The sequence below is a fragment of the Papilio xuthus genome, unplaced genomic scaffold, assembly GCF_000836235.2.
Source record: "Papilio xuthus unplaced genomic scaffold, Pxut_1.1 DF825946.1, whole genome shotgun sequence".
Classification (NCBI taxonomy): Eukaryota; Metazoa; Arthropoda; class Insecta; order Lepidoptera; family Papilionidae; genus Papilio; species Papilio xuthus.
In genome coordinates, this window is record NW_013532703.1 from 1,827,445 (window position 1) to 1,853,628 (window position 26,184).

At 33.1% G+C, this 26,184-nt stretch overlaps 2 protein-coding genes and 1 non-coding gene across 3 annotated transcripts; 2 read left to right on the top strand and 1 right to left on the bottom strand.

Moving 5' to 3' along the window:
* Positions 1 to 4,609: 4,609 nt before the first annotated feature.
* LOC106123799 (uncharacterized) lies at positions 4,610 to 17,983 on the top strand. Its single transcript, XM_013320206.1, has 9 exons — positions 4,610 to 4,917; positions 5,817 to 5,988; positions 6,097 to 6,208; positions 6,861 to 6,932; positions 7,809 to 7,969; positions 8,947 to 9,920; positions 11,250 to 11,812; positions 12,521 to 12,540; positions 12,612 to 17,983. Exons 1-9 carry the CDS (start codon positions 4,899 to 4,901, stop codon positions 17,815 to 17,817), a joined length of 7,299 nt encoding a protein of 2,432 aa, XP_013175660.1. The 5' UTR covers positions 4,610 to 4,898; the 3' UTR covers positions 17,818 to 17,983.
* Positions 6,572 to 6,645, bottom strand: TRNAN-GUU (transfer RNA asparagine (anticodon GUU)). Its single transcript has one exon. It is a non-coding gene; the product is annotated as a tRNA-Asn (tRNA).
* LOC106124713 (uncharacterized) lies at positions 9,925 to 12,049 on the top strand. The gene is made up of 2 exons (XM_013321634.1): positions 9,925 to 10,009; positions 10,501 to 12,049. Coding segments are annotated over exons 1-2 (1,326 nt in total). The 5' UTR covers positions 9,925 to 10,007; the 3' UTR covers positions 11,825 to 12,049.
* Positions 17,984 to 26,184: the final 8,201 nt, after the last annotated feature.

Sequence of the window (26,184 nt, forward strand, 5' to 3'; positions counted from 1 at the left end):
GGTCCAGTATTTAAAGAATAGAGGTTCCTTTCTTGAAAAAATTTCCCCTAAGACATTTTTTAAAAAATGTATCTAACATTAAAAAAATTATGCATGCTTTGATGCATTCAGATTCCTAAGAATTTCTTTTTTTTTAATTTACGTAATTTTGTGTGAGTTTAAATTAAAAAAAAAACACATTAAAATGGATTAGAAATTTTACGCCTGCGACCAATTATTTTCAGTCAGTGTTCGACTTTAAATTATTTCACACCTGATGCTAACTCACGAAATCCTACCATCATGAGCATAATTGTAAAATTTATTCGATGGAGCTCATTTCAAATCACTTTATTAATATTTAATGAAACTAACCCTTAAGTCGCGATAGTGGTACGGTTGTAAAATTTCCATTTGCCACTGCGTAAAAAACTAAGTGTCACTTTTGTGTATGCGTCTAATCTATTTTTATGCGGCCGCTATCTATTTTTTTGTTAGTTTTTACACATCGTATTTTTTTGTCGATCGATGATGATTTTATGAATGGAGATAAAAGTTCAATTGCATTATATTTATAGCCATAATAAATTCGTAATTTTATGATGTTTAAATTTATATTATTAAATACATGGTTTAATAATTATAATTCATATTCTGGAGCTAGTTTTCTTTATAACAATGACATAGAAGCAAGTGAAAAGGATACAAATGTGTTTCCGGACTAAGTAGATAGAGGATAGGATAAAAAGAAAAAGAACATTTCCTTTCATGAGTTTGTAATAGGCAAATATAATAGATGTACTGTTATCAGCTTACTATACGTCCCCACTGAGAGGCTTGGACCCTACCCTAAGTTTGGAGTGATTAGACTATAGTCAACTAAGCTGGCCCAGTGCGGGTTGGTTGATTTCACACTTTGTATTTTATTTCAGATATGTGCAGGTTGCATCACGTTGTTTTCCTGTACGAACGTCTTATAAATGTACACATGGAAATCGAAAAACACACTGGTACGTGGTGGGATTCGAAAATAGGACTTGTAGATTACAAGTCCAGTGCTTAACCCCCGAGCCAGCGACGCTCTAGACTGTAGATGTACTGTTATATTTATATGTAACCTGTTACATCGAATATTTATAGTATTGGTTACTGCCGTATATTCGGGTAACAAAGACAATTATGGTTCAGTCGTAGTACAATAATTACTGTACCAATTAATGCAACAACGTAGAGTAGAAATTGATGTAACAAGATCTATGTTTGGTTCGAGATGATGAAGAGCGTAGTGTTTTGTTTTTTAATTAACCCCGTGTCAAAGTAAGCTAATAAGGAAGCTGATGTTAAATAGTCTGATAAATGTATTAGTCTATTAGAATCGAATCTAGACTAGACAGATAAATAAAATTTAAGTGCCTGTAGGTGGTATCAAAATATCTATTTTGTGCACATGATCTTATTGCGTTAACTCGTAACAAAAAAAAAATGTTTGCCTGTCTGTTCGTCTGTTCGCAAATTCGCATTATTTCCCGGTAGTCTGTGAAAGGTTGGAACCGATTTTGACGCGACTTATAATAGAAAGTAGTTTATTTATACGAAAGTAACATATTTTTTTGTTTAATTCCGAACAGACAAAGTCGCCTGCAACTGCTAGTATTATGTTATAATTATAATTGTTAATTGAATATCAATCTTAACATATGTAAGTAACCCCAGGTGGATCGTATTAAGAATTTTAATTCAATCATCCCGTAGCGCGCGAGTTCATAAGATTTCTTTTTATTTGTTCTGTAAGTACTTTATAAAACAGAGGTTCATTATACAAATTAATTGTAAGGGCGTTCTCGTCCCACACTTCTCGTGTTCTCTTGGAGATAGGTGTGAATATGGATGTGTTATGAAAAATGCCTTTAGAACGATCAGATTTTTAAAAGCAACTAGCAATACGACTTCGCATTTACTGTACAGAGTCAGTAAGTAACCACTAAGGGAGTTTAGTGAAGATTTAAGTAAATCTATAATCAGTAAAGGATTGTATACTAAAAGACATACATTACATTAAAGTAATGGTCTCCGATTGGTTAAAATTCGACCATAATTATAATAAAATATTTTTAAAAATTTTTGATTAGAGTAGTACAAGTGTTTTCCGCATTATCTTTAACTGTGTCTTTCTCCTCTGTTTGCGAAATTTCTTTAAAAAGTGGCATAAAGTTTTTTTTTTAATTAAAATATCTGTCTAATATTAAATCTTTTCAAAATTTAAAAAAAAATCAATAATTCCTATAATTTGCTTTTGAATTAATTGAAATAAACATAACGCGAAGAAACCACATTCGGAATCAAGAGCTGAGAGGTGTGAAAGAGGGTTCCGCAGGTCTTTGTGCGTTCATAATAGGCATTGTAGACTTCTGACACGTACTTTACAAAAGAACCATTCCTGTTCAACCCTAATATACCATTCACGACCTCTGATTTGGAATAATTTAGCAAGCGGGAGCAGAGACGCCGCGGGTCTAAGTAAATTGGTCGCTATATTCTATATTTTGAACGAAGGGATTTATTATTATTATTGCACAGTTACGTCGTTTTTAAGAGGCTCTTTTTGTTTCTCGAGAGCTAGGGGTGTCACGTCAGTGAAGAGATGTTAGAAAGAGACAGCCTATGAAAACGAGGTGTGAAATAAAAATTATCCTAGAACGTTTAATTGATATTCAGGAAGCCGTGTATAATCCTAGAACAGGGTTCTTAATTGAAAGGGAACAACGTCCCTAGGTTACTATGAGGGACTTGAATGCACTCGCAGGGTCATTGAACTTTTACAGCTTGCTTGAAACCTAACCTTTATCTAGGAAGGAGTCACACGTATTGTCATTTCATCTTTTAGATCTTTTCTATTTGCAGCTCGTCTAAATAACACAATATTTATATTATTTTGATTTTAAAAATATTTATTACTTTACTTCTTACTTATCTTACTAATATTATAAATGCGAATGTTTGGATGGATGTTTGTTTGAAGGTCTCCAGAGCGGCTGCATCGATCTTGTCGAAATTTGGCATTGATGTGGAACATAGTTTGGGAGAACACATAGGCTACTAATTATTTTTTTATTACTGCGAGTAATATTCTGTGTACTAAAAGTTTACTTATAATAATTTTTAAATTGAAATGCTTTTTAATTTCCTTATATTATATACTTCAAAAGTAAAGAGAACTAATTTTGCGTAAAATTGGACTAAGTTATGTTACCGTGTTAAGATGATGATAATTAATAAAATACAATGTAATTGTACAATTATCTGTACAAGTAAATATCTTCTTTAAAAACATATGAATATCACAACCCTTTAACCAATATAATGAGGACCTGTTTCATTTTGGGGCAGGTGAATACGTCGCACATTGGGGGAAGTCAATAAAAGCTTAATAACCATGGGTTTCCCTTGCAGAAATACTTGCGTACAGCATATTATTATCTTAAACAATAACCCAAAGGCATACATACGCCTACGCAAACCATATTGTCTTCGTACTGATTATTAAAAAAAAACCAGATAGTTTACAGATGTTTAGGGTATTTAAAACCATTACCCACCCGGCAATAATGTTTAACACGTGATTTGTGGAGCGACTTATGCTGCGCTGCTACCTCCATAATCACAGGTTTTTGTAACTAAAATAAAAAAGAAAAAAAAATGTGATAAGGAATATTATATTGTAAAAACCACTATTGTAATTTAGCATAAGGAATATGTGCAAAAATGAGTACGGATCTAGTCTGTAGATGTCCTTTGTTGTAATAAAAAAACACAAGATATTTTTATGTTGGCATTTTTAGAATGATGTTACAAAATACTTTTTATTCCGATGCTGTCTTGTCATGTTTTTATGTCTACGCCTATGTATGTATTATAGTTTTTACTCTTTATCGTATCGCATCGCTTCTCTTACCGACCCAGATAAACTGTTGAATTATTATAAGAATTTATAAAAGTCCCGGGAAATTCAACTTCTGAAAAAATAGTATTGAACATTTGATGTCTCTATTCTTTTCAAAGCAAGAGAGAGGGATGAAAATATGATTTTATAGACAGTGGAAAGCAAACGTTAATTTGACATAAGCACAAGTCTCTAGTCTCAAGGCCCTATAATATTAATTAATCCCTATTAAGAAGTGAGGCTGGTGGGCTCGGCGCTCTTACGGGGAATTACCGCGCCCGCGTCGGAGAGGTTAATTGCTCAAAATTGGAAATTTAATTGATTCAGACATCAACTTAACGCTACCTGTGAAAACTCAAATTCTAAACAAGATGTTTAGCAAATTAAAGATCAATTTTAATATTTATTCCTCTTAATTTACTTACTATTTTATCACTAATCTAATACGAATCCTCTTAATTGAATTGCAAAATTATTTTCTGTATCCCGAGCGATCTTTTTTCTCACTGCTTTCATATAAATGAAAGTCCAATATTCTTAGTGGCCAGTTCGATATTTTCTATAGAAACTCTTTGGCTACTAAGGAGCCTCTTTGAAAGAGGTCGAATACATCAAACTTTACTAAAACATTTGTAAACTCTTTGAATAAATGTTTAAAAACACGATTGCTGATAGAAGAATAAAACTGTCATTAATTTATTTGGCAATCAAAATTACAAAATGTATTTTATTTTATTATTATATTAGTTATTTAAATAAGAATGATATAGTGAAAATGCGCAAGATTAGAAATTTAATGAAAAAAATGCCTTAACAATGCAAATATAACCTAAAATCTATACCTTAAAATACTTATAAAGTTGTACTATATCATAATTTCCTTTGTAACTGGTGAATAATCTGCAAGATCTTATACATTTAAACGCAATTTATAAGCCAAAAAACATATTTTGAAGCAACTTATATTAACTAATCCAAAATGTTCAAAGAAGATGACGGTAAATTAATTTATCATTAATCGTACATAGTTACAGTAGCAAAAACATTTTATTCATATTTAAGCATAAATATATCACGTATTTGTCAAATAACTTACGCCCAAAACACAGAGGGACAGAAATTATGGATTTACATTTTGCGTGGTACTTATTTGCTTCTTTTGAATCATAGGATTCAAAGAAGATTCCATATAGGATGAGGAAGAAGCAAATAAGCACGGAGACGGTTATGTGTATTCCTTAATCGCCTATCAAATAATATATCCTATTTCTAAGTTACCATAGACAATAATCTAGAAAACATTACTAGATTTACCATAGACCATCCTTTCATAGGTATAGTTCCTCATGATAAATTCTATACATAAATTCAAAGATTTGTAATTCAAATAGCGATAGAGGATTAAACCGAAATCCTTATGCATGAGAGGCCTGTCTCCCGACTGAGTTATCACGACATATTGGACTCAAATGTCTCGAACGTTGAATACCATTGCCACAGAGGAGTAGTAAAGAGCAGGACAATAAATCCTCGAAATGACACTACCATAGCCACAGAGTAACGCCGAAGAACAAAACAACATATTAAAAAACCTAAATATAATAAGATAGCAAAAAACACATCTTTACCAAAATTTTAAACAGCAACAACAAAAAACAAATTCATCATTAGCTCACTATACGGGGCTCGGAGGCCACCCTAAGTTAGGACAAGGTCATAGTCAACCACGCTAGCCCAATGCGGGTTGGTTGACTTCACACATATCTTTAAATCTCTTCTCAGATAATAGTAAATAACAAATTTTAAGTAGAATTCAGCCACATACTACACGACTTGTTACCTAGTACCAGTAGACAATTTGAATCCTGTTGGCTCTATTATCTATGTCTGTCTACAGATGAGGAAGATAACACTTTCGGTGTTACGCGATACCCTTGCATGCCGTCGCTGGTTGCGTTACAGCAGATGCGGAATCGGCTGCATCTCGCCAACCTCGGCAAGAAGCTCATGAAATGGACTGCAGTCGCAGCCATGACAGAGCTGAGGAATATCGCGCTACAGATCGATGGGTATGTACAACCATAGAAGGTCAGCCTAAATGGGACAAGTAGTATCTCCACCTTTCATGGTACCCTCGTCCCCGGTTACGTTTATTTATGATTGAAATTTTCTTTTAGTGTGTATAAGAACTTCAGCGAAGATATGTGCGAGGCCTTTATCATGTTGGCAAGATGTCGATATTTCAATCCCAGTCTGAACGAAATGGTGCTTGAAGGTTGTCCCAACCAGGTAATTTTTTTAATCCTTATAAAACTATCGAAAGTATACAAAGTCCAGCGGTCGCCTGCGACTTAGTCAGCGCAGCGTAGGCTATAATATGCCCGCGTGTATCACCTTCCCATCAAGTCTCGTTAAAATCGGTCTTGCTATTTTGGAAATTGTCCCGGAACAAATACGACGATTTATTTTATTATTATTTATATTATCAGCTACGCACACATCTTAAGTACGATGTTACATACAGACACTCCAATTTAATTAATATGTATATATATAATGTGTATATAGATAGATAGGGAGATAAAAACTATTTTGTTCTTTTTTTTCGTTTTATTTTCTTGGGTGACAATTTAAAATCATCAAAAATTCTTTCGCCCCCGGGTGGGCTTGAACCACCAACCTTTCGGTTAACAGCCGAACGCGCTAACCAATTGCGCCACGGAGGCTATGATATTATTTGTTAAAAATTTAAATCGAATAGCTTAGACGGATATATGGATGTATATGACTATCATTGTCATATCTGTGGTTATCACGCGACTGAATTAAAAAGCGATTTCTTTCTAGTTTTGCCTAAAATGTGTAAAAGTTTTTATGTAACTTTAATATTTTGTTTTGTTTTTAACAAATCATTCAATGATACTGGTCGATTATTTTTCAGGCTGAAATATGTGTGACATCATCTACGAGAACCGCATCAGGAGTGAAAATAGTAAAGTATTCAATAATAGAAGTAAGTTTGACATATTTATGTTATATTATTTTTATGTTATCTTTGACATGCGCCATTATTAAATACCTAATAATCATTCCTGCACTTTCACCGCGCGGAAAAAAAAACTAGTAATAAATATAGCCGGCTATATGACACCCCGGGATATATTATAGCTTCCCAACAGTGAAAGAACTTTTTAAATCAGTTCAATAGTTTCGGGGATTATTCAGTGCAAACAATAAAATCTTTCCTCTTTCTAACTTAACTGGAAACTAAGATAGCAAAAAGTATTTGAAGAAATTATAAAGATTGTAGGACAAAAAAGCTAGGAAGTGTTAGAATTGAACAATATAGTTTCTGTATGAATCCAAATCTTGTAACGGTAGTAATACGTCATTTACTTTAGTGACAACTAATTTTACTATAGTATTAATAAAAGTTTTCAATCTTTTATTATGGGCAATCCTCCGTAGAGGCAACGTAAATGTCGCGTAGTATGCTTACGTTCCGAGTATCGTTCCACGCGCAATGTCTATTCGGTCAGTTAAGGCATGTCCACATGTCGACTGTATAGATTTACTCCGCCATCTTGAATAACGATAAATACTTGCCGGTGATAATTTATAATTTTCTCGAAATATCCAATGTTATAAGTAATCTATTATATATACATATATAAAGATCGCTGTTCGTTAGTCTCGCTAAAATTCGAGAACGACTGAACGGATTTATCTTATCTTGGTCTTCAAATGATCGCGGAGGTCTAGGGAAGGTTTAAAAGGTGAGAAAAAATCGAATAACTGTCGGGAACTAATTATGTTTTTATTTAATTATACGCGGACGGAGTCGCGGGCGACAGCTATAAAGGATAATAAATGTTTAATCTTTTTCTAGAATAACACTCACCCATATGAACATCTTGGAATAGGGAAGGGAGGTCAGATGATTTTAGATACGAAAAAGGCTTGGCTTGAATTATTAAAACGTATTATATTAATGGTGGAGCTTCGTAAGAATTTCAAATTGGTCGAAGAAATGCAAAAATCTGCCAACAAGTGAGTGATATAAAGTTCTTATGATTAAATATTATCGTAGTTCGTTAGTTCCATCCAGTTCACTAGGACGTTGGAGGTTTTTTGTTTTATAGTAACAGATAACCTCAGTTTTCATAATCGTAACTAAAAGGAGTAACCGAATAATGAATTTGGCTGTCGGGTAATTACGACTACTTGCTTGGTTGAAAAGAATTTAAATAAATTTTTGTTTTCATCTAATTTACCGTGAGTTTTCGATATCAAAATCTCTGTTAAACCCTTAATTCGAAGAAATTTTTTTGTGGCAAAAAAACTGTTTTTTTTATAGTAATGTCATACTTACGTAATTTTCTCTAAACTAGTTCAGTAGATTTTTTTAATTAATTCTTCGTTACACTGGACACCTATGTTTTATACAGAGGTTTTGGTCTCGGAAACTCACGGTTTATTATTTCGCAACGAAATTTAATGTGTCGATCTAAAAAGCATTTTCGGAAATATGCCTATTTGTTGTCTATTTAATTTGCTATTTTTCTCATGTAGTTAGTATTTTCATCATAAAGCTGCCGATTTATTACCCTTCCCCTCTAAGGACTGGGCGGGAACTTTTTATTAAATATTGCAATGATTTTGGTTGTTGATTATAGTTTTATTATAAAGTTTGTTAAAAAATAGGGTAAAATAAGGCAGTGAAACATTAAGATAAGAAGATATCGCACGTTTAAATTTTCTTATTTATCCTTTAATATTTTAACACCGCCTTGACAATGTAGCGATGATACTTGTATTTAATTTGTGATGTTTTTTTTTTACTGTTGTAACTACTTATAATATTCCTTTTTTTATTAAATGTGTTAACACCAAACTCTACAAAGCTTTAAAGAAAATATGGAAAATATTCTGTCAAGTTATTTAAGCCCGTGCAGTCCTTATGGAGGGACAAGATTTTTAGTAGTCTCAAGATGGATGTTGTCTACAAATAAAGTTATTTGCCGCAGGAAAATGAACGTTTTAGGAAAAGTGGTTGTACCAAAATGTAAAGCAACGTGCACGTACATTATTGACGCTCTGGAAGAACTGGCCAGAGACGAATTTTATCGACGAAAGATGATTTTAGAAGTAAAGGGAAAAGGTGGAAAAGACACTGATGAATGTTCAAAAGACTGCTCGTTTATTTGCGAAGAAGATGAAAATAAACCAATGCGCCTCGCGATGAATGACCACGTTAAGGATATATTACAATTAGTCAATAGTATAGATGATAAAAAGTTTTCTGAGGCGGATATCAAAGATTTTTTAGAATTAGGCGAAGAGCTTAAGAACAAATTGTACGAGAGTATAAAACCAGAACCAAAGTTGGATGAACCAGATAACAAAGACAATGCCAAGGCAGATATACCAGCAGAAGATAAAGTAGAACCAGATAAAAAAGTAGCGCTGCCTCCCGATGAAAAGGAAAATATGGACCCAGTTGAAGTAGAAATTAAAGAAATTACTAAAATAGTGAGAATCAGAAATAAAGACGGCACGTACAGAGAAGTAAAGAAAACTATAAAGATACAAAAGGAAACTAAAATAATTGAAAATGCAAGTAATATAAGTGTCCCAAATGATAAGATGTTATATGAACCGTCTACGTCTTCTTCGAAATCTACACCTTCGCGTGAAACAAGAATACAAATGATGAAAATTAAAAATTGCAATATTCCAACGCAGCAAACAAAAGTGCAGGAAATAGATAAACAATTAAATACTGTACTATGTGACAGTTTATTATTAAAGAACGATTTATCAGAATCTAGTCTAAATATAGACATGGAATATTTAAAATCTAAATATTTTTGTACGAATTGTCCAATTTGTAAAGAGTTATCGAGTGAAGTATTTAAAGTTCAAGATATTGAAGAACTCTACGAAAAGTATCAGTTAGATGAAAAAAATCTGTTCGAAACAGAAGAAATGAAAGCACTTTTTAAATGATATACAATCACACGACAATTACAAATGACAATCTATAACAAAAGCAAAATAACTGGAATTTCTTTCTTACTAAATTTACATGTAAATTAAATTTTTTACAATGACTTGTAGTTAAAATATTGTAAAATTTACTATTAATAAGAGTTGACATTTCTTAAAAATACAATACGATCATTTTACTATTTTGAATATTAGAATCAAATCAAAACTTTAAACATTGCTTTCTGAACAAATATATAAATGGTTGAACATTTACGCAATTGACGATGTCGGCACCGACTAGTTTCGAGCCCATTGGGGGCCCTTCATCACGGTGAGTTGGACTGGTATAATATTTCGCGGCCGTCAGACAAGTCGGTGCCGACGCCAAACAAGGACTTAAATGTCTCACGTAACATAAAATAAAAAAATTGCTTAGTAAACATTGTAAATAATACAATGACCAAAATAGGATTTTTCAAATTTATTAAACTCTTTAATATTTTTACGCATAGTCCTTAGAAGTTACCTTTAGAAAGAAAAATTTTGTATATTTTTATATATGCGATATTAAGATAAGTGATTGTCCGCAGGCAGAGGAAAAATATCGAGATATTAATGACACGGATGGCACGTTATTCAATTACGTCTTCGTCACTTAATGAAAAACAAACGTATAACGATCTTAAAATAATGTTAAGGAATAATTTAATAGATTATTTCAAAACTCACAAATGTACCAAATCATTTATACGAGATGTTAAACAATATTATAAGATAACTTATAATCAGAAAATCGAATCATTCAGTATAAATATAAGCGAAGATACTACGAAAGAAATATCGAATTTCATATTTTATGCAATGGAAAAAAATTCAAGCAACGAGTATTTACTAGATTTTATGAAACTATTGATCAGTCACAAAGAATTATGTGAATACGATATTTTCAAAATTCTATTATTAATACAAAATTACTTTACTGAATATAACTTTGACAATCGTCGAAGTTTAACAATCGATTATATAAAAGAAAATAGGACTATAAATTTTGATTCAAAATTAAGTAACACAATATCTTCAAGAAGCTTACATTTTGAAAATAACCAGTGTGATGAAATTAAAAATCTTGTACTTAACTTAGCAGGTAATATTTGTAAATTTAACAACGGACTTGGAAGTGACGAAGGGAATGCATCAAACGGTCACGGTTCAACGATCGATGTTGAGGATTGTTCTAAATTAGCTCAATATTTTTCAAGCGTTTTACAGAAATCTAAAAACTGTTATGACCGACATAAGTCTCCTGTACTTTTGCCTATAACCACATATTTCTCATCAGGCACAACAGATTTGACTGGAAACGAAAAAAATAAACAAATATTAATGTCGTTGTTACAAAAAATTGATCAAACTAAAAACGTGGCTAAGGCATTTACAAAACATTGTATATCTAGAGATATCGAAAACTTTATAAACGCCTGTGTAACATTGAGTGATAATTTAAAAAAGATAACTGAACAAAATGAAAATGGTCGAACTTGTCTGTGCGAAGGGAAATGTGAAACATGTGGTTGCGTTCATAGTGATGAAGAAAGCAAAGATGATAGTAAGGATGACGTTGACAAAGATATTAAGGCAGATGATATTGTAAAAGAGGAAATAGAAACAGAATCGAAACAGAAGAGCGAATCGAATATTGAGAAAAACAATATTTCAGCAGAGAGTTCAGGTGGATACTTCGAAAGGAAAGTTAAGACTTCAAAAATTAAACGATTTACCAACAGTGATGGTACCGTACGGGAGGAAATAGAAACTACTATTGTAACAGAGAAAATACACGATCCCGTTGGAGATATTGTTGATATAGATCGAGATGATGACATAGATCTAGAAGAAGAAGAAGTACTAAATTGATTTGAATTCCCTACAACCATTTTTACAAATGTAACTTGTGTAGGTAAAATAAAATGCAACATATTAATATATAAAAATTGTATAACATTGCGTTATTGCCGAGAAATATATACAAAAATAAACTATAATTCCTCTTATTCCTTTTGGAGAAAGCAGATATTAAATTAGTTGAATAAAACATAACAATTCGTTTAGTGATTTTCTTTGTAAGTATTTTTTTATTTATTGCAAATGAATGAGATTTTTTTTTCAATATTAACAACCAATGTTTATATATTTACTCCTTAAATAAAAATATTGCAATTTTTTTAATCTGTGATTTAAAAATTATTTTAGGCTGTACATTTTTCAATTGTTTAATTAATGCTTCTGTTATTAAATAATTATAGACCCATTCAGGGTCACAACTAAATATGTTATCTTGCGAGAAAAGTAAATTAGTCAAGGATTGCAATTTTTGCCTTTTCAATACTTGTATTATTTGTATTACAATATAATCTACACGGGCACCAATACTTTCATAAATAATTAAATGTACAGTAAGGTATTAACCTATACGTTAAGTATACTTTACGTTGTCTAAAATTATTAGGAAGCTCTCGTTCAGTCCGAAATATTTAATAAGGCTTGATAAATGCTGGTATTAAATAACATGTACGTTATTTATTTTTCATATACTTTTGTACCATATTACAGGGTATATACATATTTTATTGGTAAATTGTAAAGGGTATTTTATCGGTGGCCTTGTTTAAATGAATATAAAGGAAAGTGAATCTTTTTGCAGGAGATTGAATGTACTTTCAAAGTCGGTTATGCCACGTGCAATGCTGAGCATACGTTATATTTTATTTGAATTAGAAGAAATGGAGAGGGAGGATAATTTCAGATTAAAACGTTTTAAAGAGTTAAAGATTAAAAAGCAAAGTAAAGACGCGGCGGATAAAGAAGAAGCGAATACAGATGGTAAAGAAAACGTTCCACCCGCAACGCCTCCGTCATTTGAAGTTAAATTTGATGATAAAAAAGAAATGAAACGTCCTAAAGACTTCAATGAATTAGGAAAAATTAATGAAGAGCAAGAAATACCAAAGGAAAAGATAGAAGAATATATGAAGGAACCCAATATAAACTTTAATAAGATAGAAGAAAAGGACACAAATGAATTAAAGAACCGAGGCGAATATAAACCAAGCAATGAGGATACATTTGGAAATGCGCCATACTTTGACGAAACGTGGAATAAAACAATGGATGAAAATATTTGTTCATGCTCTCCAATATTTATGTCAACACAAGAGGTATGTCAAGCTGAAATACCTGATCAAAGCTTTAATATAGAACCAGATAAAAAAATACAGGACACCAAGTTGCCCAAAGAGGAAGAAATAAAGATTCCAATAGATATTCCGCCTTGCAATAGTAACATTATACTGACTTGGTTAAAGAAAGTTTTGGAAGAAATAATTTTCGAATGTGCTTGTAATTTACCTATGAATCAAAAAGAAAACGTTGCTGCTTGTTCACAAAACATACGCAAATATTCTACAGAATTTAGTAAACTTTCTATCCAAGATAGCACTTTCAGTGTTAATTCTAAAGTTGAAAATAGACTGGGAAGTTACGAAAGTAAGTACAAAGAAATTATAAAAGTATCCCGAATAGCCAACGAAGATGGTACTGTTCGACAGAAACGAAAAATAGTTACGGTTAGGACAGACAAGAGAAACCCTATGAAAACTAAATCCGTTAACAGTCAAAATGCAAACAATGACAATGATCAAAATTTAGAATGTTCCTGTTCAGATTCAAGTAGTGAAAGTGGACAAAGTTGTGGACCTGAGAACGTAAACGATCAGAATGACAATTATAAAAAACCAGAATTGATTTATCAACCACCAGATTCTAGATCTGAACCTGTATGTAGTAAGTGTCTGTGGGATAAACCTAATTTACGATCTTGTATTTCTGCTGGGAGCATGAAAAATACAAAAAAGATGAACACTATAACGTGTTGCTACCCTAGCGATCGTAAAGTCAATATTATTATAAACGATAAAGCTTTTGAAGAAAATAATAATAACAAAGATACGCGACTACCTTTAGTCTCGTCTATCAGTGTCAATTTTTGTGATTTGCCTACGAATATCTTGTTGGACTTAAGAGATTCCCAATGTATATGTGACGTAACAGATCAGCAAAACAAATGTATGGTTGATGCAGATTTACCTGAAATACCAGAACCAAAGAAATCTGTAAGCACTTGTATGTGTGAACTCCTTGATGATGACGATTTCGTAACTGCTGATAAATGTTCTGAGTCCTGTAACACAGTAGGCGTTGAAGTTGAATCGATGTTTAAGAATGCTGGCACTTGCATGACGAATACAGCTTATATATTTAATAATATTATAGTGACAAATATAACGCATTCGGAAGACCGGAAAAGTACTGCTTTGCAATCGCCTGATTTCTCATATATTTTTAGCAAAGTGGAAAAGGTAAGACACGATCTACTTGATAAAAATATAGAAGAGTCTCATCCAGATCTAAATACTGATTTTTTTAAAGAATGTTCTACACGTACTACAATGTTTGATTATATATTCAGTAGTTATGTAAGAAATGAAATTGACAATATGGTAAAAAGGGCCTGCTTTGATAACCCCGAATTTCCATATATTTTTAGTAAAATATCAACGAAGACACCATGTATTCCTTGTAATACAAATTCAGTTGAAATTGGTGCTTTATTTAATAATGCTTGTAAACGTTCATACAGTTGCACTTACATTTTCAATCATCTGAAAAATATTCAAATAAATGCTATGATTAAACGTTCTTGCATGAATAAAGTTGACTTCCCGTATATTTTTAGTACGGTCAAAACTGAAATAGAAGATCAACCAAACAAAGACGCCACATTAAGGACTGCAGAAATTGAAAACATGTTTAAAAATATTCGCAAACCCGTAACAGAATTTACTTATATTTTAAATCATGTAAATACAGTAAAAATAGACAATATGATTAAAGAAGCTTGTAAGCATAATAGACCTTTCCCATATGTTTTTAACAACATTATAAATGAACCAAACAGTACGGATACGTTGCAAAAGATTAATGAAATGTTCATTGAAAATTGCAAGCAACCAAGTGATTTTCCATACATTTTTAGAAGTTCCAAAACTGCTAATACCAAGAATATTAGCAAAAATGTTAATGAATACTCCTGTACATGTAGTACAATATCGGAAGCAATTTTAAGCAATGACGAGGAATGTAAAGAAATTTGCAAACAAACATGCACGATGGATGATGAATTATCAATTGTTTTTAACAATACTGTATTTAAAAAATCAAACTTCCAAAAAGAAAGCCCAACAAGATTGAAGGAAATCAGTAATTTGCTTAAAGAGTCTGTGCGAAGTATGAACAGTGGTAAATATAAGTTTAAATATGTATACAAGAATGAAGTGAACCACATGGATAAGAAAACATCAACCGATATAATTTACATTTATACAATATGTGATGCATGCACGTCAACAGATAATGTTGATTACGAAAGTAATAAAACAGGAGTCACTGCAGTATTTGAACAGTACAAACATAGAAGTGAACACACTTATTTCCCCAACGAAGTTGAGTGTCGAAAGGCTGATATAGTACAAAGAGCAAGTGAAACTACATTTCAAGATATAAAACAGATTTTTAAAGGTCCCTCTAATTGCATTTTCAATAAGATCGATATTAAAATACCTCAAAAAGAGGAGAAACGTGATGCCCAGTGTTGTACATGTGATTCAATTAACGATGTGAAAAGGGACGATTTAGAAAAGGCTTCAGAAATATTAAATGTTGTTGACATAAATACTATGTTCAAAGATTCCTGCGTACGTAAGAATGAATTTACTTATGTCCTCAATAAGCCTACAAACAAACCATCTTGTGAATTGGCACGTCGAACAACGGATTTAAGAATACAACAAATGTCAAAGTTTGCAGATTCCAATAATAATGCAATTGTCAAAAAATGTGAATCAAATCAGTTTACGAAAACACCAAACTTAATTAAAATTGAAAATATGTTTAAAGATTCATGGGTACAAAAAAATTCTTTTACGTATGTACCAAATAACCTTGAAGACAAAGTGTCGTGTGACGAGAAATTAGCACGACCAATTAGTGATTTAAGACGTTTTGAAGTCGAAAAGTTACCTACAAATCCAGAAAATAGTGGCTGTGGATTACAAACGTGTATTGTATGTAATCCAGATCAATGTCTTAATCCAAGTTATATTAAAATTGATAAAATGATTAAAAAAGCGTGCAAACAAAAAAATGAATTTACTTACGTATCGACTAAAATTGGTAAGAAACCTGTTCAATTAGCACGACGAACAAGTCATTTACGACTTCACGAAATTAGTAAGATTAATGAATCAAAGCCGAGTAAGACTATTGAAATCACACAAGATACAGAAAGAAGTAGAAGTGATTTTACCTGTTTATTGCGAAAGGCGTTGGAGTCTATAGAAACGATTAAATCGAATTGTGAAAAATGTAGAAACGTTGGAACAATTTATGACACATGTGTATATGATAACCCTTATAAAGAAAACCTTAATAAAATCGAACAAGCAAAAACAAGTGATTTCGAAAACGCTAATATTAAAAAGAAGCAAGAAATTAACAAACTGATTGAAGATTCATGCATTTCTCCAAATCCAAAATACGATTACATATTCCAAAAAGTTCCCAAAAGTTGCATATGCTCATGCATTAAAAATAATTTAGGATTGAAGCTACCTTGTTCTGTATCTTTCACTAATAATATTTATGAAGAAATAAAGCCATGTAATATTCAATCTCAGAGTACTTGTTCATTTGCTAACAAACGAAAACAAAGATTTTTAATACACGTCCCAAATGACTCAGGGACCTTAGGTATTGAAGTAATGTGGAAGTCGAGCGGTGTGACTGATAAAAATATTGCGCCTAAAACTATACATATAACAACGAGTAAACGATCGGTACCAAGAATTTGTCCCGGCAAAAGTGAAAATAAAATTAATAAGAAGAAAAGCTGGTGTAGAAGTACCTGCAGCAAAACAAGCAAAGTTCCAAGCGAAAATAATGATGTTTCTTTAATCAGAAGAATGATAGATTCAGTTAAGAATGTATATGTTCCATTCCTAAAACCATCTGAGCCTGAAGTGAATAAGGAAGTAACTCAACAAAAAGCAGATAATGTTCTTAGTTTAATGTCTAACTCGACAACATCTACATACTCCTGGAAATCTTGTGTTATGAAAACGTGCCAAGCTGATATTGAATGCGTGGAAAAGAATATTTCATATTCAGGTTTCTCTTTTGGGTCATCACTAGATTTTGTGTCTTATAAAAGTGAGGGTGTTGGTTCAGGAAGTAATTCGGCGATCCAATGTGCTATTGTAGAAGAAAGTCCTCCATGCAAACATATAAAAAAATCCGATGTTGCCGAAAAATTATTGACATTTGATATTGAAATGAACTCTGGCATTTCTTTGGATACAAAGGATTCTGTTATTTCCGTCAAAGGAAGCCATAGTATTAAATTTGATCCAAGTGCCTCTGATCATTGTCAGAAATGTGGAAGAAGGAAAAACAAGCCAAAAAGAGTCTGTTCAAAATGTAGTCTTGCGCAGAACCAACAAGTTTACAGATTAAACAAATCTCCGATGCCATCGTGTACAAGGAAGCATATTAAGAATTTATTGAAAAGATCGTGTTCGTGCTTATCTGTATCCTCACCCAAGTACGCTAATGAACCAAAAGCTGATTACTGGTACAATTTGAATAAACGACCAAAATTCAAATGTACGTCGACTGAATGTGTCCGAGTTTCAGAACAAAATGTTGCCAACAAATGTAAACCGCCGATCAGGAAATGTCGATCTTACGATGATAATGATTGTTGCTGTTCCAAAAATGCTCGAAGTTTTCATTAAGTCCATCTTTTTATAAAGACCCATAATAGCATTCCGTTTCAATTTTCATGACAATATTTTGTTTAAATAAGCCTTTCTATTTCGTAGGCGATAATCCTGTTTAAATTATGGTTAGTTTAGATATATACATTAATATGGTTTTAAATTTACTGTGATTAAAATTTGAAATAAAAAATGAAGTTTTATTTATATTGCTAGCCTCAACATATATATTATTACAATGTATCACGAAAGTTTGCATACTTCCTGGCCTAAAATTCACCTAACGTGATCTCTACGTGATACCTGGAAATTCCTGCAAAGTTGACTAACCAAGAAATTAACTACCACGACTCTTGTATTGAACACGTTGTCATTTTATACTTATTAACAAAAAAAGGAGTAACATGGTTCAAGAGCAAGAAGCAACTTATATTTGGAAAGCAATAAACTTGCAAATAAATAAGACATCAAAGTTATCGGTCTCGCAAATACTACAATAGTTCAAGTTCTTAATTTAGTTTTACAATCGAGTTACGCCAAGAAATGCATTGCGGGTTGATCGTCTAGACTGGTCGTGATGGAAATAAAGCGCGACCATGGAATAATTAGCGATGCTCCGATTGTTGGCATCCTATGCCGGATAATTAGTGGACGGCAAAACAACTGACAAACGTTTCGGACTCTTTATGTTGTACTCTTGTTAGATTCTGTGCGTGCGAGAGTATACCACGTTTGTAATGTAGGGATGGCAATGCTATATTAGATTAATCTTAAATTAATATTTAACTTTAGTTTTGATTCTCGTGTCCTTTACTAGCCTGGAGTATTTCGTATAAAACGTGTCATGATTCCACTCAGATTCTTAATCAGAATTGTATTAGACACAATTAAGTACTGTTACGTCTTTTAAAAACTCTACATTTATATAGATTTTAGAAGAACTCTACCAAAAACATCTAGGCAAATTGAGAATGTGCTCCATTTTGAAAGTGAATTAAAAATGTAACTCAGAAATCACGCGAACAGCGAACGAAGATGTCTAAAATTGTATTCATAATCAGCTCAGCGTATTATTTTGATTAACCTTATATTCGCTTAAGCTTTACCTGATGTCACTATAATATATCGAGGATACGCATTCGAGTAGCACCTTGTGTTCACATATTTCTCGAATTAGCAGCCCTAGTTTTAGCGGGACGTTTGGCGTGCTGCCAGTCGGCGTAGTACGCAGACGTGACGTCACAGGCATTCCGACGAGTTATGCCGTCTAGGCCACAGACGAGACGTATCCATCGCGAGTCGGGAGCTGGTTAGCACCACAGAACAATGCCTAGGACTTGATATATAGTGTGGGTGGCATTTTGGTATTTGATGAATTCGGTACGCTGGGAGTTAGGACCACCGGCGGTGAATAAGATTAGAAATGATCAAAATAACATCTGGTATATTTTACTTTACACTAGTTGTTGCACGCGACTTCGTCTGGGGTTAAAAGAACATAGTAAGTAGTCTGAGTGTTCATCCAGGTTATTTTCTACTTCTTTGCGAAATTTCAACGAGATTTATTTAGCGGTTCTGGGGATACCTTCTAACGAACATCCCCCCATCATTTCCTCTTGAGTGTAACAAAAAATGGGCTTATAATTCTAAAAAGAAATATTGAAACTAGTCTCATCATCATCAGCTCACAATACGTTCCCACTGAAGGGCTCGGAGCCTACTCGGAGCTCGGACGGTTGACTTAACACATATCTTTGGATTTCTTCTCAGAAATGAGCAGGTAGCATCACGATGTTTTCCTTCACCGTAAGAACGTCGGATAAATGTACATATGTAAATCGGAAATCGAAAAACACATTGGTACATGGTGGGATTCGAACCGGGGACCTGCAGATTGCAAGTCAAGTGCTTGACCCCTGAGCCACCGTCGCTCTCAAACTAGTCTACCATTACATTACTCCAAGAAACCTGCATATTTTGTCTAATTATACAGAGATCTTGATGTTCGTAAATCAGGGAAACACTTTGATGCAATTAGAGTACACTGGAGTGCTTTGACGTGTGTAGTTTCAAGGAATTAGATACTCGACATACTTGATATAGGATTACATTGGTCCTTTGACACTTACCACATTAGTAGTATATGACTAGAAGTTTGCATCGTATTATTTGTATATACATTAAATATTAATTCAAGACTAGTTGTCGCCCGCGACTCCATCCGCGTAAAATGAAAAAGAACTTAGTTCCCTGCGATTATTCAAATTTTTCTCAATTTATAAACCTTCCCTAGACCTCCATGAACATTACAAGATCAAGTTCCGTTCAGCCATTCAGAGTTTTAGCGAGCCTAACGAACAGCAATTGATTCTTATATATATAGATATAGCAATAAGCAGACTTAAATAACATATTCTATCTAAGAAATACTCAAATATAACAAGCAGTTAATTAAATTTTAGAAATCCAAGGTTTTCTTGTAAGAAGTAGCTTTCAGCTCTTTATCTTGTTTCAATGTTGTTACTTAACAAATAAGCAGATACGAATACGACTTCTGTAATCGTGTGGTTGACTATTATTAGCTTTTTTTTATTCATAACATTTAAAGACGTTCCTCTAGCTTACTTGATTCTAAGAACTCTGAAAACTAGTGAATATTGTAAGAAAGACATCCGATAGGATAATTATAAGAAAATTATTAACTCTCTCTCACTCTCCAGGCGCCATTCCCTTTAATGGAGGTTGGCCGTCAGCTCAGTGAACTTTCGCCGATCTTGTGCCAAGCGAAATAAATGTTCCACGCTGGTAACATTCGTCCATTCCTTGATATTTCGCAACCACGATTTCTTTCTTCTAATTTTAACTAATAAGCGAAATAAGATACGCAAGAAGACCGTGACCGCGGCTAAGTGGTTGCAATGCGGTGGCGGTCAGGCGGTCTGGTCCTTTCGCAATGCAATAGGCAAAGCAACTCTATTGTTACAATTGTATTTTGTATGACCACATAAACTTGCGACTTGGAACTTTGTAATTTTTGTGACTACAATAAGTTAAGTTGTAAGATAAGTGTTTACTTAAAAGAAAGTATTTGCGTCATGAAATTGCTATATTGAATTTAAAAGTGTCTTAATGATTTATAAATCTTCTCTTCATTGTTCTATAAAACCCTTACGGTTAAGAAGTTCCTATTAATCTACGTATATATACTTTATCTCTCTTAGGATTACATATAAATAGTTATAAAATTAGTTAAGTACAGAATTACATTAGTCCCAACTTTCTATCCAATATCCATTCGCAGCTTAATTAGGTAAGTTGGTATCATGTCAGTAGTTTATGTAGACAAGTGTTACAGGCCAATATCTGCTGAGACAACAATCATGAGGTACGGTTCATTATTGCAGTGTTTACTTATGCTTAAGGCGGAGTTTGTGCGTTGTTTAGAAAGTTTTCGAATTTCATGCACAGTTGATCTTTTATTAATTTAATGATATGTTATTAAACGAATTTGAGGTTATATGTTAAGAAAGCGTGTATTTTGAAATACACTAAAGCTATTGATATTTCTAACTGTGGAATTGGGGTGTGGGCTGACATATCTTCCTCTCTGTTTTGTCAAAGAGATTAAAAAGGATGACAATACTTTTGTATAAATTATGAAAGTGTCTCGAAGGTATATTTTTACGATAAAAAATAAAAATAATTGAGAAAGGATAATATGAAAATGCAAACTTACGATTTGTATTTACCTATATCAAGTATTTGAATTGAAATTTTTCTATGTACAGTATATATATATATATGTGGTAATCATCATCATCATCAGCTCACTATACGTCCCCACCGAGGGGCTCGGAGCCTAGCCTAAGTTAAGGGTGATTAGGCCATAGTCAACCACGCTGGCCAAGTGCGGGTTGGTTGACTTCACAGATATCTTTGAATTACTTCTCAGATATGTGCAGGTTGCATCACGATGTTTCCTTCACCGTAAGAACGTCGGATAAATCGGAAATCGAAAAACACATTGGTACATGGCGGGATTCGAACACAGGACCTGCAGATTGCAAGTCAAGTGCTTGAGCACTGAGCCACCGACGCTGTGGTAATAGCGATAAAATAAATTCATATTACGCGAACATGATGCTGTACTACTTATAACCAATTTTTTTTATCTGTCCGTCTGCAATGTCGCGTTTGTTAATCTTCGAAACGGCGGTACCTATTTTGAAGAGATTTTTACCGGAAGGTAGTTGATTTATGTGGGAGTTACTTTTTCATTCCGCGCTGCCAAAGTCGCATGCGATAGCTAGTGATGTTCTAACGATTGAGTAGTTAATAATAATTATTGTAATATATTAGTTAATTGCGTATACTCTGCCTTAACCGGTAGCTTTGGCATCACGAAGTGACCGCTCTACTCTACAATAGTTGAATTGCAACATATCGTATGGCCCTTGTCCGCGTGTCGTTGCGTGAGGCAGTTACAGAGGTCGGACCTCTAACACTGGACACTGGAAGTCTGAGTACATTCAGTACAGACGGAATGGCACAAGTTATTGGGTCATTTCTACTTATGTTACACGTTTACCCGAGAAGGTTTGGATTCTTATTGGGTAGTTCTTTGTTTTCTATTTAAAGTAGAGTATGTTAATCTTTTATATAAAAATTCTCATGTCACAATGTTTTTTTTTATAACAGAAGGGAGCAGCGGGAACACCGAGGTGTTCAACGACGCCCATGGACAGCAATACCAGAGGAACCGCAGATGCGTTACCGGCCTTTGAGGTGTCAGTGTTAGTTACTAATAGATTTTATATGCAAATTAATACGTCTGAGAGTCGGTTACTATCTGTTTTTATATCCCGCGTATACGTAGACGCGGGCGATAGTTAGTTCATATATGAAATTCATCTAAAAAGTTGTAAAACCGGTTTCCGAAAAGATACGCAAATATTCCTTAGAAGTATTGACATTTATAAATAAGTAATATACGAATCGTTTATAAATACTAGTGTGGTGCGAAACGAAATTTACATTCTTATTACGAAAAGATCTGATGAGTTTTATTTGGAAATTGGAATTGTGCAGTTGTGTAATATATAGAGAATTAAAATAATAGTAGTCGAGGTGCTGAACTTAGTATATAGTTATCGCCGTAAATCTTCCAAACGTTTATCTCGCAGAGCCGGCACAAGCCAGTTCTCTGTAGATAACATCGTCGGCTTTACCAATGATGTCTTCAATGTTCCCAACAGTAGGACCTTTATGCGCTAGTCTTTTGTTTATAGGCCTTATACTTTTTTTATAGTTTTGAACCTCCTTAACTCTTCGTCATGCTATGAAGTTTTTGGATTAACTATGATAATTCGAGTTTGTTAAATTAATCTGTTATAAAACACGCACCAACCCGCACTGGGCCAGCGTGATTGAGTATGGCCTAGTCACCCCTAACTTAGAGTAGACTCAGAGCCTCCCAGTGGAGAGGTATAGTGAGCTGATGATGTAATTGTAGTAATTGACTTCTCATTATTGTTTGTTTTTTTTACTTTTTTTCGTAGTTTTATATTTTGTCAAAAGTATTTTGTTCATGATTTGTCCGGTCTCTGCGCTGGATTGCGTGCTTTCCCTACTACGGACAGGTGATACAATCTTACACAACTATATAAGTAAATTTAATGTTAAATATTGTTTTAGCATTTCATTATGGCAGTATTTACTACGATTATGAAGACTATAAAGGAAAAAATCGTCAATATTTCATTTACAATTTCTGAAATCGAATCTTTTAGGGTTCAAAATGTGGATATTTTTCGTCTAGTTTTATAACTATTCTCTATATTTACAATCTTTATAATAAAATGCAAAATCCAAGTCTACGTTATTTAAAATTCATTTGTCAAATAAAGTCGTCGTTGACGTTAGAAATTCTTCAAATAAGCTGTGAAACTATTTTGGAAGGTAATTAAGTTAATTTGTTTGGACACTATCTGTCGACCGTGACTCCTTCCGCGCGGAATTGAAAAACATCTTATTAGTATCCTACGTTTTCTTTCAGACTATGTTCTATATCTGTGCCAAATTTCATCGAGATCCGTTGAGTCGTTCTGGAGATACCTTCTAACAAACATCCATCCATCCATACTTTCGTGTTTATAATATTAGTAAGATTGTGAAAAAGGTACTAAATGTATAAGCTATAATAAAACAATGCAAAATGCATCACGTGAATAACTTTGTTCTGTCTCTCTCATTCCCTTTGATAAAACTGAGATAGCAATTTGTTTATGTGTATGTTTCAGCAGTGGAAACGTTTAGTGTACATTAAAGTCTGATAGAGCTATTTGCGTTATACTGGGCTACGATTTATCATAAATATCGAGTAAGTCATCAGTGAAAGGCAAAGGCGTGGCGAGCTCGGCCGGGGTAATCTATTTCACTCTATTTCTACGAACGAGTTTCGTATTTTTCACCATTTTGTACGCTTTGAACTTACATTATCGCGAAATGTCGGAGTTCGTGATTACTTTCTAGTTGTGATTTTATATCCAATTTCGATTGCTACGTTTGAACGGAATGGGGACTAATAAACTTCGAGCTACTACGATTGGTCCACAATATTTGTATATGTAACCATTATAAAAGATTTCTTAAACTAAGTTTTCTATTTTTATTGTATACTAGCGGTTGCACGCGACTTCGTCTACACAAAATTAAAAAAGACTATAACATTAGGTACATTCTCGTCCAAGTGCCGTCAAAATCGGTCGAGCCGTTCGACGCGTCCTTGCTCACATACAGATAGACAAAAATTATATATTTTTTTTGTTATCAGCAATACAATTTTTTTTAAACTACATACAGACTCTCCTATTTTATTCATATATATAGATATGGATGTGGAATAGTATACCTTTGTAGGCGGAAAAGCAACTTTGTCGCATTTACGGGTACCATAAGTTATTCTTCTTTAGAGCGAACTGTGCGTATACTGTCGTATCTAAGTTAAGTGCAGCTGCTTATAAAAATAGATAAAACTATACGACACAAAGTTGTCTATTTTAAACGTTATTGTTAGTACGCTAACGAGTTTAAAAATGTCGGACATAACAGCGAGTGACGCGCGTTCGGCGACAGCGACACGCGAACGAAGCCACTCGGTCGTGATTTACGCGACGCTCCTACTACTGTTACTCGAAGGTAACTCGTCTTGGATTAAACATCGATTTATGCCTTAATATATACTCTATAATTTATTGACAACTAGTAGTCAACAGCAACTCCGCGCATAATTTAAAAAAAAAACTTAATTAGAAATCTATGTGTTTTCCAGGCTATGTTCTACATCTATACCAAAGTTCTGGACATACCTTTTAACAAACATCCAAACATAAAATAAATTCTCAAATCAATAACAAATTAGATCATGTAATTATCTCATACAGATATTTTTAAAGTATAATTATATTGGTTTTATTAAAACAAATCAGCACTAAAGTTCTGTTTAGTTGGTCACGCCGCTTCAATACCTTTTTGCACGGTACGTTCAAAGTAAACACTAAATTCAAAGTTACATGTTGCAGACAATAACAATTTCAATCTGCAATTTTATAAGGTTACATAAATATCTTAAAAAGGCTATCTCAATGAACAAACGAGTACCAACGCCTACAATGATCAAAGGAAGAATTTGTTTGTCCGTTTAGACGTAGATATCTCGATCACAGAGTTACTCCGCCTACATGCACGCAAAATGTTCTTGCAAACATTTTAATGTTACTAAAATTACATATCTCACGAACGTTTGTCTTAGCTTATATAATTTATTAGCTTAGAAAATTGTGAAGCAATTCCCAACCTTATACTACACTTAAATAAGAACACTTTTCCTTTACTTATTTTTTGTATTCCAACGTATATTATAATTACATATTAATGTGTGATGAAAAATTTAATTTATAATTTTACTAACAGATAGATGGTTTATCAAAACTTAATTATACGTAACGGTTTTTAATAGTTTTATAGGCAATATTTTAAAGGAACATGTTATCAATTCCAAATGGTTGACGCGAAGCGTCGACAACAGTTTAAAGTTTATTTTAGCTTGATAATTATCTTTGCTTTACATATTTTTGGATATAAGCTTCTTTAAAGAATACTTCTTTTTGTTTTCATGGGGAAAATATAGGGTTATGTTCGACTTGACTTATTAAAACCCGCTATGGTCGTCAAGCAACTATTGAGAGCCCCGGAATCTCCAAAAGAACCTAAATACCAAAATCAAAATTTCAGTGATTTATATGAGTTCTGAGAAAATATTCAATTATATTGATATTAAGAGCCAATAGTAGGGGTTACATCGAAATACGATCGGACGTAGTGTAA

What these genes read in the sequence shown, in the direction of transcription:
- LOC106123799 (XM_013320206.1), top strand. An exon ending in ATCGCGCTACAGATCGATGG is followed by an intron (nt 5,989 to 6,096) that starts GTATGTACAACC and finishes ATTTTCTTTTAG; the next exon opens with TGTGTATAAGAACTTCAGCG. An exon ending in GGTATATACATATTTTATTG is followed by an intron (nt 12,541 to 12,611) that starts GTAAATTGTAAA and finishes ATCTTTTTGCAG; the next exon opens with GAGATTGAATGTACTTTCAA.